This window comes from Clinocottus analis, unplaced genomic scaffold (assembly GCF_023055335.1).
Source record: "Clinocottus analis isolate CAN_PGR_092001 unplaced genomic scaffold, fCliAna1.0.p SCAF_2, whole genome shotgun sequence".
In the NCBI taxonomy this organism is placed as follows: domain Eukaryota; kingdom Metazoa; phylum Chordata; class Actinopteri; order Perciformes; family Cottidae; genus Clinocottus; species Clinocottus analis.
This window is the reverse complement of record NW_027175931.1, coordinates 11005500-11021183: the sequence shown is the minus strand read 5'-3', so window position 1 is coordinate 11021183 and position 15684 is coordinate 11005500. Positions and strand designations below refer to the sequence as shown.

The 15684-nt window shown below is 40.5% G+C and overlaps 1 protein-coding gene across 1 annotated transcript in view; it reads left to right on the top strand.

The window, feature by feature from the left end:
• Window positions 1–15684, top strand: part of grik4 (glutamate receptor, ionotropic, kainate 4) — a 266801-nt gene that overhangs the window by 225351 nt on the left and 25766 nt on the right. Inside the window, exon 12 of the mRNA XM_068584583.1 lies at window positions 8960–9067. Coding sequence (XP_068440684.1) covers window positions 8960–9067 — 108 coding nt within the window. The remainder of the gene's footprint in view (window positions 1–8959; window positions 9068–15684) is intronic.

The window sequence follows — 15684 nt, the reverse complement described above, 5'->3', positions numbered from 1 at the left end:
AATCTGCTTTTTCCTTCCTTCCCCTCCCCTTTTTCTTTGCTTCCACCCCATCTCTGAGAACACTATTACTCAAGCTGCCCCCTCCGCTGTGGATGCAGATGCACTCAATTCATTTTTTTCTCCGCTGCTGCCATGTGAGGAAAGAAGGGACAGGTACAGCGAGGTAGAGGGGGGAGGAAAGGGGGACATGTAAAGGAAAGAGAGGTGTGGGGTGGTGCACAGCAGGTTGACAGATTTAAGACTGCCTCCACTCTTTTTCTCTCCTTGAAGGACATTATCATAGTAGCGGGTGTAGCTCAGCACACCGCGACATAGCTTGGATCTCTTTCTCTGCCTCAGGCTCCAGCAGAGATGAGCACATCTTAACCAGGTCTGTTAGACATACAGGGTCTAATACGCAGGAGCTGGTACTTGAGCTACTGCCACTAAGGTTAAAGTAAGTTTAGAGACTGAAGCGGCTCTGTGATCTCCTCCAGCTGTGCAGTTTCAACATATTTCAATCTTTGACCTTATGTTTGTGTGAGCTAAAGAGCCAGACAGACAGAGAGAGGGGAGTCTGTATTAGTGGGAGAGATGTCTGTTTCACAGCTGTGTTATTGCAAACAATAATTACAGCAAAATCTACATCACAGGAGGTGTGCATTTTAATTAGATTGAAAGGTTCTCCAGATGGCCTCCTTGAACAAGGTGTTCTCGTGTTCAAGTGTTGAACATCAATTCAGCAAATTTAGTTTTGCCATAAATCTTTTTTTTTTTTGTGTGTGCGTATATGTTTTCTTCAGGGTCAGGATTTCAGAAGGGCCCTTGGCAAAATGATCCTGGGAAATTCATAAATGCTAGTGAAATTTAAGGAACATAAGTTGTCAACGTAGTTGTCAACAAAGGAAGTAAACAATACTGACTATCAAGAGACTGGAATGGAACTGTTTGCCAGCAGGGTAAAATAAATAGAAGCTGTATGAATTCAGTGTTTATTTGTTAGTATGCAATTTCCTTTTTCAAACGAAGCTGTCGGTGAATCACAGCGTCTCTGAGGATCAGATCAAGGGACTGTCGCGCCTTCTGCTCTTGTCTTGTTCTTTTTATTTTATTCAGTGTTTTATCTATTGTTATCCGTGTCCCGCTAACAGTATTCAAAAGCTCATCAGGACTCCACTGTGATTTTGTTGTCAGTATGCCGCAGACGATGTGTGTTTAAATTGTTTTTTTATTTGTAAGTGTAGTTCATGTTTCCAGCCTCTGGATTTGCAGCATAGACATTAACTTCTGAGGATCATCCATTATACCAATGGTTCTCAAACTTTTTCTGTCACGCCCCACTTTGGAGGAAGAAAAATGTTCGGGCCCCACGACCCCAACAATATTGGAACAAAATGGTTCAACTTTTTGAGACTCCTCCATCCGTGCTTCTTTTTTTTTTGTTAATTAATGTAAGCAAACTTTTAATCGAAGTAAACCAAATTGCTCCATCTGACAAAAATCACTTTTGTTAAAAGAATGCAAATAAAGTTATATACCGGTATGTGCAAAAAATAAGTCATATTTGGCAAAAAGATTACCAAAGAAGCCGGTTGGATCCCTGTCTTCCCCCCATAGTTTCATGTTGAGGTGTCCTTGAGCAAGACACTGAAGCCCTAGTGCTTCACAGCAGCACAAAGCTCCTTAATTAAGGATGGTAAAATGCAGAATAATTCGCCCACTGTGGGATTAATAAAGGATTCATAAATAACAAAATAATATGTATATATATATATATATATATATATATATATATATATATATATATATATATATATATATATATATATATATATTAAGAATCTGCTTCCCCTCTCGCCCCACCTGTAATACCTTCACGCCCCACTAGAGGGTCGCGCCCCACAGTTTGAGAACCACTGCATTAAACACAGTTTCACCTTGTTTATGTGGCTTCTATTTTCATTGTGCAGATTGTAGGTGTTATGTGCTTTTCCAGCAGGGAATTTAGACTTTGGATTCATCTGCCTGGAAGCACAAATTAGTGGGATTTCAGTATCATCTTTTCTATCATTCCCTCAAGCAACCTTTTGCAATCGCTTCGCTTTTTTTTTTAATGTTCAGTCTTCCCTAGGGTAGCTCCTTCTTTTTAGTTGCTTTAATCTCTCTTGTGTAAGTGATGCACACCACTTATTGTACGCTGATTCGATTTTTGTATCATATCACCATCTAAAATGTGTTTAGAATTTTTTTCATATAAAAATAAGTTACAACCAGATGCTCTCGTGCTAATGTCAGCAATGCTCAGTTGCATAGCGGTGGCTCAGTTTATGAAAGCATTTGTCTCCACCAGTTTATTGCATGAATCTGTCTCTGTTATGAGTTGAATGTCCTGAGCAGACAGTCCTGGAGGTCAGTGCAGCTATGCATTTTGAGAAGAAACAACTTGTCTGCTCGCAAAAGACTCAAGTCTCTTTTATTAGATTACATTTTCATTAAATTTACTTGAATTCGTATAAATACTAATCATGATGGGATAAATGTAATTTAATGTATTTCTTCTGAAGTAGAATGTCTGCTCTAAGATTCACGGGGTTGAAACTGAATATAAAACCTTGTGTAAGACCAACATTTGCATGCATATGCTGTATAAGCTAATACTATCTGACTTTTTTTTTCCCACAGTCATTTCCAGTAGGAGTGTAACAGTGCTGGAGACTATGTCAGCTGCATGATACGGATGTTGATTTAAATGTGTGGGACTAGGGGAAAGCTGGGCAGCATTGCTTACAAGACATATTACTCGTCTTTTGACATATTCTCCCTTGAGGCTTTTTTTTCCTCCTGCATCTTGATTTACTCAAAACTTGGAAGAAATCTTAAGCCGGTCAAAGACAAGGTCTACATGCAACTGCCTTCTGCTGAGTGTATACGAAACACATCAGTGTTACACAAATTCAAGGCAGAGTGGATGTGTCGGTCAAAGCAAAGCATATTGAATTGTAACCAAGAACTTTGCGTAAGATCAAAATAAGAAATGAATTATATTCTATTGAATCGTCATCAATCTGCTCAAAATGATCTTCCCTGTTCTAAATATGGAACTACATATTGAAATTTATGTTGACTTTGTTGAAGCAGAGGCTCGCATCACTATCCTATACACCGTCATCCTCTGTGTGTGTCTCTACTTTTCTTCTTTGTTTGGTCTCTCAGAGACGTACAACAGTCCCCTTTCCTCTTTTGTTTTCCTCAGTTTGCACTTTGCAGACTGGAGATGGGGAATAGATCAAAAGCAAAATGGATGAGCTGTTTTGCAAGATCCCCCAGTCTTAACGGATTTCAAGGCTGGGTGAGACTGTGTATGGGTTGCTTGGCTGTGTGTGTGTGTGTGTGTGTGTGTGTGTGTGTGTGTGTGTGTGTGTGTGCGTGCGTGCGTGTGCGTGTGCGTGTGCATGTGTGATATGCATGTACATGCAAATGTATGTGTGTGTCTATGCCTCTGTGCCTGCAAGTTTGCCTCTCTGTGACTCTGTTTTTATCAGGCTGCACATTGCATCCCTAAAACCCTACCAAGACTATCTGTATAATGCAGCTACACAACAATTATAGATGCATTGTAATCATATAGGTATTGTTTTATTTGTTGTCTCACATAGGCAGTTTCACACTCTGACTCTGTTCTCCCAGCAGTCTTGTTAGATTTTTGAATGGATTCCCTTTTGATCACACATTGATTCTGATCATCATTTTATTTTGATTGTATAACTTGTATAACTAAATACATACATGTAATCTCGCATACAAGCTGTACATTGTATACATTAGCTTGCCTCAAATGTATGCAGGTGAGTAACAGAAATCATATTACAGAAAATAATTACATACAATGCTATTCTCCGATTCAAATTCTAGCTTGCGCATATGATCTTCATGAATACAGCCTCACTGAATTATATGTGGACAGCGTCGTGGTGTGCATTCAACCAATCCTTTTTAACTGCTGTAAATTATGTCATGTCATCACAGCAGAACGTTTCTACATCTTCCGTCGCAAACTAAAAACACATCTTTTTGGACACCTTGAATAAAGAAGGTAGCGCAGTAGTAGCTCTTTAGTAGCACTTAAATGGCACTAACTGAAAGCACTTTGTAGCTTGACTTCATTGAAGAAATTGTACTTTCCTGATTCTTGTTTTTCTGAGTTTGTACTCACGTTTGAATGCACTTATTGTAATTCACTTTGGATAAAAGCGTCAGCTAAATGAAATGTAATGTAATGCCACAAAGTCATGAGCCCAAATGTTTTAGCAATTCACAGAACGTATCTTCACACAAAACCTTCAGAAGAAAAGAGACCAATTTGGGATTGGAAGACACCCCAAAGAACTTGTGTTTAGTATGCCTCTACTAACATGGTTACTAGAGATGTAGACATTTGGACAGTCAGTAGTTTTGGGGTGGACTGGCTGAACTGGGACTGTGGCTGCGAGGGCATCCATTGTGTACTGCCTTCTCAACTGGGGATGCAGCACTTGTTCACCATGCAGCGCTGCTTTGAAGATCTGCTCTGACAGTCGAAAGACCTTCTCTTCAACTCGGAGTTTGAGTCTCATTACTGGAATTCAACAAGCAGCGTCATTATTCACCATAAGGCCAAATAATGAGTAGGCTGACTTTGGAATACATTACCAGATCTAAAACAACATAAGGCATTGTGTGTGTGTGTGTCCTGTGTAGAGAAGAAACACAGCACAAAACACAGTATAGACTTTATGAAACAACACTTTTTAAACGCAATACCAGGTCAACCGTTTCCCCGCTTGTTCGTCTCCAATGCCAGGGATGAGAGAGTTTCTTGACCAGCAGGAAGTAATTGCAAGAATACCACAAGTCTGTATCACTCCTCTTTCTTCAATCAGCCCGAGAGTCACGACTGTGTGCTTTCTCTAATCGTCTCTTTACTGTGTGGCAGAGCCAGCCACCTACACCACCACCTGTGTCTGTCTCGCCCCTGAAGTTTGCCTACGGCACCCTGATTAGTCTCATTCCTGTTGATGAGTCATAGCAGGGAGAGCTTCTGTTAAAGGAGAGCCCATTTTCCCCACTCACTATGCAGAAATAATGCATAGCAGTTACACACAGAGGCAGTGAGGCAGAGTTAATGCGCTTTGAATATAACTGCCCTCTGTTTAGCTTTAACTGGGTGCTGGCTGCTGATTCAACCAGTGGAAATGTCCGCTGATGGGTAGAAACAGCATCTATTTCAGCATACTTTTCGTAAAGCTGAGATGACGTCATGCTGCTAAAAAAAACAATATACTAAGTCATTCTCAAAGGCCTGTGAAGATATGTTGATTAACTGCAATTCCCACAGCCACAAACAGACATGCACACATGCAAGCATGCAGGCAGAAACACACACACACACATTTCCATTTTGACTCATTTTGACTGTGACACCTGAATGCTTTAGCCTCGGTGTAAATGGGCTGTATGACATTATGCTTGATAATGCTAGCTCTTGCTTCTCTCATATATGATGAATGTGTCTGTCACTACAGTCTGTGGTCCGTCACAGCACAGTCTCGCCACGCCCTATTGGATATGGCGTTTTTCTGACAGGAAGATCAGCCAATCCTGACGCTCCAATGAGCAGCCTCCCTAATCTTATCCTTGTGCTGTAATTCCAGGTTGCAGAATGAACTCTGGGTAATCCTTCACAGGGAGTGTCGTTCCACTGGTTGTCACTCTCCCCAACCATCTCTTTTTCCTCACTGTCTTGCTCTTTCTCTTTATTTTGCACTTGCTATTACTCTCTCTCTCTCTCTCTCTCTCTCTCTCTCTCTCTCTCTCTCTCTCTCTCTCTCTCTCTCTCTATCTCTCTCTCTCTCTCTCTCTCTCTCTCTCTCTCTCTCCTTATTTCTGTCTCTCTCTCACTGTCTGTCTGTCTCTCAGTTGCTTTCTCTTGTTCTCTGCGCCTTGTGTTCTGGCTCCCTAGCTGGCTGCTCCTCATACTTTCTCATTGATTTTCTTTCCGTTCGCCAGCCTCCCCACACCTACTCAGTAAGTGATTGACATTCCCCTGCATCTTTCTCTTTCTCTCGGTCTTTTCCCTTTTGCTCCTCTCCTATTCCCCTCTTATTATACCTTAGTCTTCCTCCTGCCTTTCTGTTTCTCAGTGAAATAAATAGTGCACAGTACCCGTCATCAGTCTGAACTTTGTCTGAATATGTTTCCTCGATTCAGTGGTTGTAGCCTACTGAACAGTAGTTATTTGCTGTAAATGCAGTTTGAATGCCAAATTAATTATACTGCCAATGAAAAACATCAAATTACAGCCTTTTATATTGTTCGCTTGTATTCAGCAATATGCAGCGCCCTCTCTCTATAATTAAAGATTATGAGTCTAATAGATTTTTGGGTTGTGCTGCAGTTAATAATGGGGTTTTATACACTGTTTGAATGATGTCGCTTCACCAGATTGAATGTAATGGTCCCTTCACTTTAGAGTTTGCACAACCTACAAAATTATTACAAAATCTACTCCGATGCATATGACACATTACTGATGTTCTTTCCTGGCCGTCAATTTAATGGCAACTGTGTTGCGCTCTGATTATTATTTCATCAATTTAATTTGTTGTATATTGGTGTATCTCCAACTTTTAGACACTCTGTTGTCATCGTTTCAGCCTCTCTATGCTATATAACGAGTAGCTTCCCATTTTTATTGAACAAATCAATAATAAAATGTGTACTTTATGGCATGAAGTCTTGCAAAGAATAATTACGACATTAAAGGTTTTCAGTCTTTTTGATCAATGTCACGGTATGTTTGCTCCTGAGCATGCTTTTTTTGCTTACATTAGCGGATGTATACATCTTCCTTACTGTTAGGCGAAGGGACTCCCAGGCAGCACAGCTCCATTATCTCCCCCTCCCAGCTCAAAGAGAATTGAGAATTGACTGCAGGGGCACCAAAGGGCCAGTTCCTCCCCCCAGGCAACAGTATGTTCACATTGCGTCTCTGTTCCTTGAGGACGTCATCAGCAGAGTGTGGAGATAGTTGTGCAGGGGGGGTTGAGTAGATAAACAGATGTCTATTTGTGTGCGCAAGGTGTGGTTTCTCCCAACAAGTACACCAGAGAAAATGGGAGGCAAGATCTTTTTGATCATACTCTCAAAGGAAATCTTTGATTCCGGGAGCTCTTTTGCTTCCTTTTGGTTTGTATATCACACACATCAGAATTCACCATGAGTGTTAGGAGAGTGGTTAAACAGCTTTCAAACACGGCTCTAATCAACATGAATGGGTTATAACCGCTTGAAAATTTTGGAGAATTTAGCCTTGAAACAATCTATGACCAGGATCGGGGAGCATTGTTGACTGAAGTTTTTCATCTCAGACTTCAATCACGGTTCTACTAACAGTTCATCTTCTCTGGTCTCCAAGCAACATGAGTGTTCCCAAAGGTTTTCTACGTGTTATCAGAGAACTCATTCCAGTGACGGATTGAATTGCACCATCAATGTTCAAGGCTAAATTAGGTGTTATATTTTCTCATATACCTCCTATATTATATTTATGATGAAGGGAGGTTGATTATTATGATATAAGATATTGCTTCTGTGGGGTGGCGATGTTTACATAATGAAGTAGATTCCACAGTTTGAACGTGAATCACCAAGTTCTATAAATTGCCATCATTTTGTTTCTCAGTGAGCCAAACAAGTTGCATATTTAATGAAATGTTGAAATTGCTACCTTTTTTCCAATTATTTTCTATCCTACAAAGGATGAACTCAAGTTCTTAAAATACCCCTCATATCTAAACAGAAGAGAAGTTACACCAACTAATAAAGAGACTAATTTAGCATATTATCTTGATCTTGATTTATCTCGAGGTTATCTTTAGTGCAGCACATAAAGTAACTGCTGTGTTTGTTAGTGACATTGAAATTGCATTTTTCTGCACCAGCTGCAGAAATGAAAGCTTGTGAAGCCACTATGATAAAGATGTAAAGCATTATAGTTTTGCTGATAGTTCTTCCCATTTCGTGCCACCAGTGTCACATAACTCTTACCATGTAATCATCAACAACAATGTATCGTAATTTTGTGCATAATACTGAACAGCAATAAACAGCACAGTTGAATTGGTCGTCACTGGAAAATTCAAAGCTCTGTTGGCAAAAAAAACTAAGAAAAACTCTTGTTTTACTCAACAACTTTGCATTTTTCACTTCATCCAGTACTTGAACATATTTTAATAAGCCCGAGGGTTGCAGTTTTCCCAACCATTAGAGGAGCCGTGTCAATCCATCAAGGTCAGTGCATCCAAATCGTCAAGGCTTTTAGTTTTTTCTCCGTCAATGCCATTAAGGTAAAATGGAGGCAAGAAAGACTAATGTGCATCTGGAAGTAGCAGGAAGCCAAGTAGATGTTCATGTCTGCAGAGACTGTCATCTTGGTGTTGCCGATTGACAAACTTCTGTCGAGCAAATAGATTAATGAAACAGGAGATGGCAGACAGATTGAAAGGGGATGGGAGGAAAGACACCATGTGAGGTGGAGGTGTGAATCCCCACTCGAGCAGTAATGAAAATGAGAATGTGGCTCTGCGCCACAGGATTTGCCAGTAATTGAGTTAATGAATGCATTCTGTTGCCTCTGATTGAACACGTGCCCTGTGTTTGGTCCTCAAGGAGCCGCAGACATCTCAGCTTCCTCCTGCAGCCTGGCTTACTCTCTCTATCACCTTGTCTGATGGGTGATCTGTCCACTTCTTCCTCTCTGTCTTACACCGTCCATTGTGAAGGTCATACTGATTGTCCTTCAGAGAATACGACCGCAATTAAGTACAGATTGTTTCTTTTGGCCTTTTCCAGCTGATGGACTTAGTGACTGATCAGTGTGTGTGTGTGTGTGTGTGTGTGTGTGTGCGTGCGTGGGTGTGTGTGTGGGTGTGTTCTGTTGCAGATTGGCCTGTGGCACTCTGAAGATGGACTGTCCATGGAGAGAAAGCTCCCATCAATCAATGTGACAGACACCCTCTTCAACACAACTCTAACCATCACAACAATACTAGTAAGTGCTACCGTTTGCACGCCGATACTGTACGCGGACATCAGCAGAAGCATGTGTCATTTCATTAGCTCAACACCTCGGCTGGTCTACGTGTGGCTGACATTCTGTGGTTACCATATCACAAACCCATTTTGTGTTTCCAGATCCAAAGTCAGTCCTCATGGGATCAGAGGAAGTGCTGTAGCGCGATTGTTTTGCCCCGAGTACTTGAGATGAAGCTACATCACAATGCATCAGCAGGAGCTAATAATCCCACTTGTCAGACATTCTTAGCCTCTGTTGTAGAAATATAGATCCTGTGAGTGATCGCCACCCTCACTCTGCTACCTGCTCCGAGGAATGCAGTTTTTAAGACATTTGATGAATCACCTGCCATGTTAATGATCAGTAATCTATGAATCCTTAAAAGCTAATGAAATGCAAAATGCAAGTTTTCATCAATGAAGCCTGTCAAGCAGTTGACAATTAAACACAATGGACATGAGTGAATTACATGAGAAGTAAACAATACTGTCACTCAAAATTGCTGCTGACAAATGAAACAAGTAAGCTTAACACACAAACCCACCAAGCCACCGACAACTTCTCATTACTGTATTGATGAAGGGCTATAGAGCTACAATATACCTCAATCAACCTCGTCTTAAAGCCAAAACGTTTACAGTGGCTCTGAATTTATTCATGAGCAAACTCACATGGTTCACTGTTAGTCCTTCTGGATGAAAGTGTTTTGCTCTAGACAATATGACAGAGGAGGAACATGACCTCCAACATTTAAATACAAGGGCACCATTGCTGCATCCTGTGCTTAGCTGCGCCCAAGAAAATTGTGATTGGTTTGAAGAAATACAAACCGGCCAGACGTTTTCCCATGATGTCAGAGTTATAATGTGTGGAGCCAGACCTTCCTTTAGCTCTGAAAAAGCACTGTGGAGATAGGTCTAACTATGTGAGACTAATATATTCTTGACTGAGATATATATTAACAGTGATGAATTGCTCATCAATTAATTAGCTACCTGTTTTAATTAGTAAAGCAGATGTGTCAGGAATTTCCATAACTACAGTGAGAAGAATAAAATGCTTTTCATAAGCTCAACTTTTCTGTTTTACAGTCGCTTTGATATCACATCAAAGGTGATGAATGGATTCATGTTGGAACTACTTAAAACCATTCAGCTTTTCAGTTTCAGTCAGCTGCATGTGTTTCGTGCCTCTCTTCCTCCCTCGATACACACAAACACGCAGACAGTCGCACACACAAACCTGTTAGTTGCCCAGCTCCTCCTCCTCACTGATGAATCAGGCGATAAGATACAAAGTAGCTTGTAAGCAGAGGCAATTGGCCCAATGTGTTATTCTGAGTGTCTGGCTTATCAAAGCTGAGGAGCTGTGGGAATGAGGGAAGGACATACTGCCATATTTCGCCTCTGAACAACTGGTCTCATTGAGACTTATTGGGATTCAGATGGAACGGTTCATTTCACGCTGTATGGAAAGGTTGCGGGGGAAGGGTGGAGGTTTGTGTGTGCGCGTTTGGGTTGAGGGGGAGAACAAATGAGACAATATTTTCACAACAGAAAAGAGGCTGTGAAAGAAAGAATTGGCCAAGCACAGGGCTTTGATTTCACTTTGGAGATATAGAGTCCCAGTACCAAACTTCGGAAGCCACCAAGGAGCAATTTTCAGCGCCTATCACAGCTCATTCATCATGGTGTGATTGCCATGTCGCCGTTATCTCGCTTGTGGGCGGCAGGCAAGCCACAGCTGAAAGCCTCCATAAGAATTCCTTACCTGTAGCTCTGACCTGGGACCGTGTGTGTGTGTGTGAATGTGAGTGTGTTTAGTGTCTACTTGTGTGTTTATGTCCACAATTGACATGTTCACCTGGCCTTCACAGGGCAGTTTCATTACACCTACACAGTGCTGTCATCTTCCCACTTAGATTTCTCTAAAAAAACAACTGGGAGCTGTGGGGCTGTCACAGAATTGATTATCATTTTACTGCAAGGTCAAAAACCATCCTTTTTTGAAAGCATTGATTTAGTTTGTTACCTCGTGCAGGAACATTTTTGTATTCTTACCTTTACTTTCTCTCACTCTTTTTTATTTGCAATCATGCAATCATGAGAAATGTCCAAATACTACAATATACAGCTATGTGTCCTGCCCTGTATGTCCAATATGGAAGTCCTGCTCTTAGTGATCTATAAAGGCTATTAAAGCTGTTAATATGATGGACTTTCTATCATTTTCACAGCATCAGCAGCAGAATTAGAGGACCTGTTAAAGTCTAGGAGTGGAGGAAAATAACGAGTGCTTTAAATGCTGTGTCATCGGAGGATGGTACTGTCATTGAAATAAAAGTAAAATGGTTTTATTTGCAAAACGTCTTGCCTCGATGACTACAACAAGGGGGCTCAAAAAATTGAAGATGTACATATTGTATTATATAAATAGACAATTTAAATTAATCATTACGTTGTTAGGCTATATGAATACTTTCATAATTATGAATACAATTGCAGTCAAACAGGGTAATATTAACATAAGTATAGTAAGTGTCATTTATAGAGGGTTATAAGTAATAAAATATATAACACATTACTGAAAAATGTAGGTTTGAAAAACAGCAGACTAACTGCACATGACTGCTGGCCCACTTGTAAACGGTTCATCGTTAACACAGGCGTGAATGGTCAGTCCTCATTTAGTCTGCATATAGACACAATAATTTACACCGAAAAACGTACCCATCCACGTGCCAAAGGTGTGATATTAAAATGCAATAACGGGCAACACATTTCTAAACAGCCCATTGAGATATATTAAACCTATTAGTCATCAGCCATTTTGTGACAAAAATTGTGAATGTCTTGCATTCCCATACTAAATACTGACTATCACCACAACCACAAGGTCTGTTTGAATAATTTAAAAATGTATAATATACAGAAAACCCTTGTGAGACTAGTTAAGAAGTGCATGTATGTGTTGCTGTTATATTGGTTTATGATAATAAATAGGAAAGGAAAAAAAAGTTAAGTATTTTAGATAATTCATTTAGTGCTATGTATCACACCAGAGGCTCTGATTTGGACTGATAGGCCTTGTGAGACAGATGAAGACTCATAAGAAGGGCTGAGCCCCCATTTTTGGGAGCTCTGGGGCCCAGAAAGACAGTGTGCTAGTGTGACAGTAGGCGCAAAAGATTAGATCCAGTCTGTATTGTTTAGATTTTGACTAAACAATACATTCTTATTTTAAATTCAAGCAGCGACAACACATTTGGTCTTTGGAAAGGAAAATTATCTCAGTGTTTATCTGCATCTAGAGCAGGAAAGTGAGATCTGATCACAAATGGTCACTCAAGACGCATATGGAGAGGCATTCCAATGATGGATGTGAACGGAAATACTTTGAGCGGTTCCTTTGTGATCGTATCCCAAGACAAATGGGTGTAGGTATAAACAAGGTCATATTTTCAATTGGATCTTGGCTGATGATGAGACCTCTCATCCAATTCATGAGTCCAAGGTTAACTGGAGTCAAGACGCATCATAATAATAATGATCTCAACTTGCAAGCAGGTATAATGGCGCCCAAGCACCCAATGCAAATCAAACACTCTGTGTGCCCTTCTTGCAAAAGCTGACCACCACAATGTCATAATAAAAACATACATTCACATGGTTACACACGTAAAGCCACAAACCCCTCCCTCCCTCTATGCACCCAAACACACATACATGTATTTTTCTCATCTAAGCATAAAGCCGCCAAGATCAGACATACATAGCCCTTATCACAGGTGAACACACTTTTTTTCACTGGATTCATGCAAATACATGTTGTTATTACACCACAAGCAGACCATTCAACTGCCTTGGGTCTTAACACAGTATATCCCTCATTTAATTACGTTACTAAATACCACTCAAGCTCAGTGCACACAGAATTTGGCACTTTTTGTTAGTCCTCATTTCTGAAAGAAATCCCATAGAGCAGAGCTTTACGTGAAGGACTATTAGGTGCCAGCTTTCGGCCACTGGAATCATACCGTGTACATATTTAAATCAAAACTCAAGACTCCCTTTCCTTGTTAATACCTGCAACCTGCTTCAAGTGCCTTCAGTAAGAGCCGCTTTTTGCCTTTCTGCCACAATTACTGTGGTCATTCTCTCAGTTTTTCCTGCACACTACCCATGTGTGTGCTGTCATTTCCACTCACATACACATTGGTATGGATTCAACAGTGCACATAAAGCCGACTGATAAAAGCAGACAGAGGCAGATTTGCAGGCACAGACGCTCAGCAGCACCATGTGCATGTGCACCTGAATGTACTCCCACAGACCCAAGATCTGTCCTGATTTCTTAAAGTCTGTGTGTACATGTTCTCTTTCCATTTTCACCTCATTTGTATTGAAATTGCTTTCTAAAAAAAAATGCAAATGACCTGGCCCTTTTTCTAATGGCCCAGTATTTTCCTGAATATTGTCGGAGTTTCTGTGGCTCTTCTTCAAACAGAACTTCCAAACCCTGTGAGAGAATTATATCTCAGCTGCCAGTTTGCTGGGCTCCAGAGAGCACGTTTTTTAAGGATAAGAAAACAGTAGAGGAAAGCGAGTTGGGTTGTGTGAAGACATCTTGAACACCCTGAGGTTTTAAAAGGAGAAACTCCACTGTGAACAACACCCACCGGTGCACCTGGCGCTCAGTGTCTCTATGTGTGTGCGTACAAGTACTTGCTTGAGCATATGCAAGTGAGTGTGCTTCTTCCTCCAAAGTTATCAGTCCACAACCAGACTCCTCGTGGCCTGGGAATAAGAGCTGCTTTAAAAGTCTGCTTTCCTTCAAAGCTTCAAACTCATAGCTTTATTGCTGTTTTGCTGTGGTGTGCAAAATAAGGTAGATGGGATTTCCTTGTGATTCCGCCTTCTTGGAACACAGCACTTTCATAGCCGGGTATAGAGTTTTCCTCCCTTTTATATAGTTATTTTTATACGACTTTGTTCTCAACTTCACAGAAGGCTTCTTAGTGGAAGTGGTTCCTTGTCATTTTTCTTTCAATGTTTGGTGGAAGTTTTCAGATGAGTATAAACTGCAGGAAATATATCAGCTATAGTGGTTGTGTTTCCATGTCTGCAAGCCACCACCGATTGAATTAACAAAGAATGCCCCTCTGTGAGCTGATGTCATTTACATGCAGTGTAACAGGAAATACATTGGGACATATTTGGAAAGTTTATGTCTAGAACTGTGAAATGGTCTATTGGGCAACAGAAGCTCAGTGAAAGAAAGACAAATTGAAACTAAGGAAAAGTGACAAAGAAAACAACAGAGGAGTCCCTGTGGTATTGATTGCTGTTGAGTTTTTACTGGTGTGATTGATGAACGTGTGCCAGGTCCACTTTTATTAGTCTGTACTTAACCAAGTCAACACAAAGGGATGCAGAGAAGACAATATACAAAGGCAGTAGTTTCTAGCCTTAGTCCAAGAGAGAGAGCTTTGTAATGACGGCAGCCATTTATTATACATACAAAATCATTTTACCATTCACACATTTATCAACAAGAAGCTGGAAAGTGAAATGTTTTTTGCTGAATTAAGTCTTGTGGTAGGACGCAAACATACATTCATTTGGGCACCCTACTTTTTAGTTGGTATGAAGAGCTGTTAAGTGATTGTCGCAGGTGTGTGTGTGTGTGTGTGTGTGTGTGTGTGTGTGTGTCTTTATTTCTTCCCTTCCCCTCTGTCCGGCTCGCGTTATATAAGGAACATCTATAAAAATCCAACCTCTGCAACATTGTTACAGAAATAGGAAGGAGTGAAATTGTCTGACTCAATCTGGCTTGACTACAACAAGTCGGTGCTTGAAAAGCTTCAGCAGTCTGTGAGCTATGAAATTTGCATTTATATTTTTCCCTATGTCTGCTGAAACGTGATGCATAGACATCATGTAAGGCCAGTGAGGTGTGTATCTGTTTTAGGGGTCAATGAACAGACAAACACATGTACTTTTATAGATTTGTACATCCAGTTCCTAAGTGTCTGAAAACTTGATCAACGTATTGTTTAATCGTCTACTTCTGGGAGGACAAAAAGGCTTTAAGTCTAATTATATGATCTACTTTTGTTATTGGCAATACAATTGTCAAGTTCTGTCCGCTGTTTTAGCGCATTTCCCCACTTGAAAGGGATTGAACCATGAACAGACTAAAACCAACAATGCTTTAGGTCGTCTCTCAGCATTCTCTGACTTCTTCGACCTGTCTGTGTCAATATCCTCCTTTGCAGTAAGATGTCCTTTCACATCAACGACAGGATAATCAAACTGTGTGTAAACTAATATTAGGGAATGGCTTTGGCAATAGTTATGTATATTGAAGGGACGTGAATAGAGACTTGAACCACAAGATCAGCTGTTTTTACTGCAATGACATTGAACCAAGACCATAAATTCTTCCCGACGGCTGGACATTAGCTTCAGTGTCACAGTCTCATCATCCCACCTGACTACCATATATGACCCGTGTGTACTTAACCCAGGCACTGACTACTTTTACAAGCAAAAGGCAATTAGGAAAACAAATTACTATTATATAAATGTAAT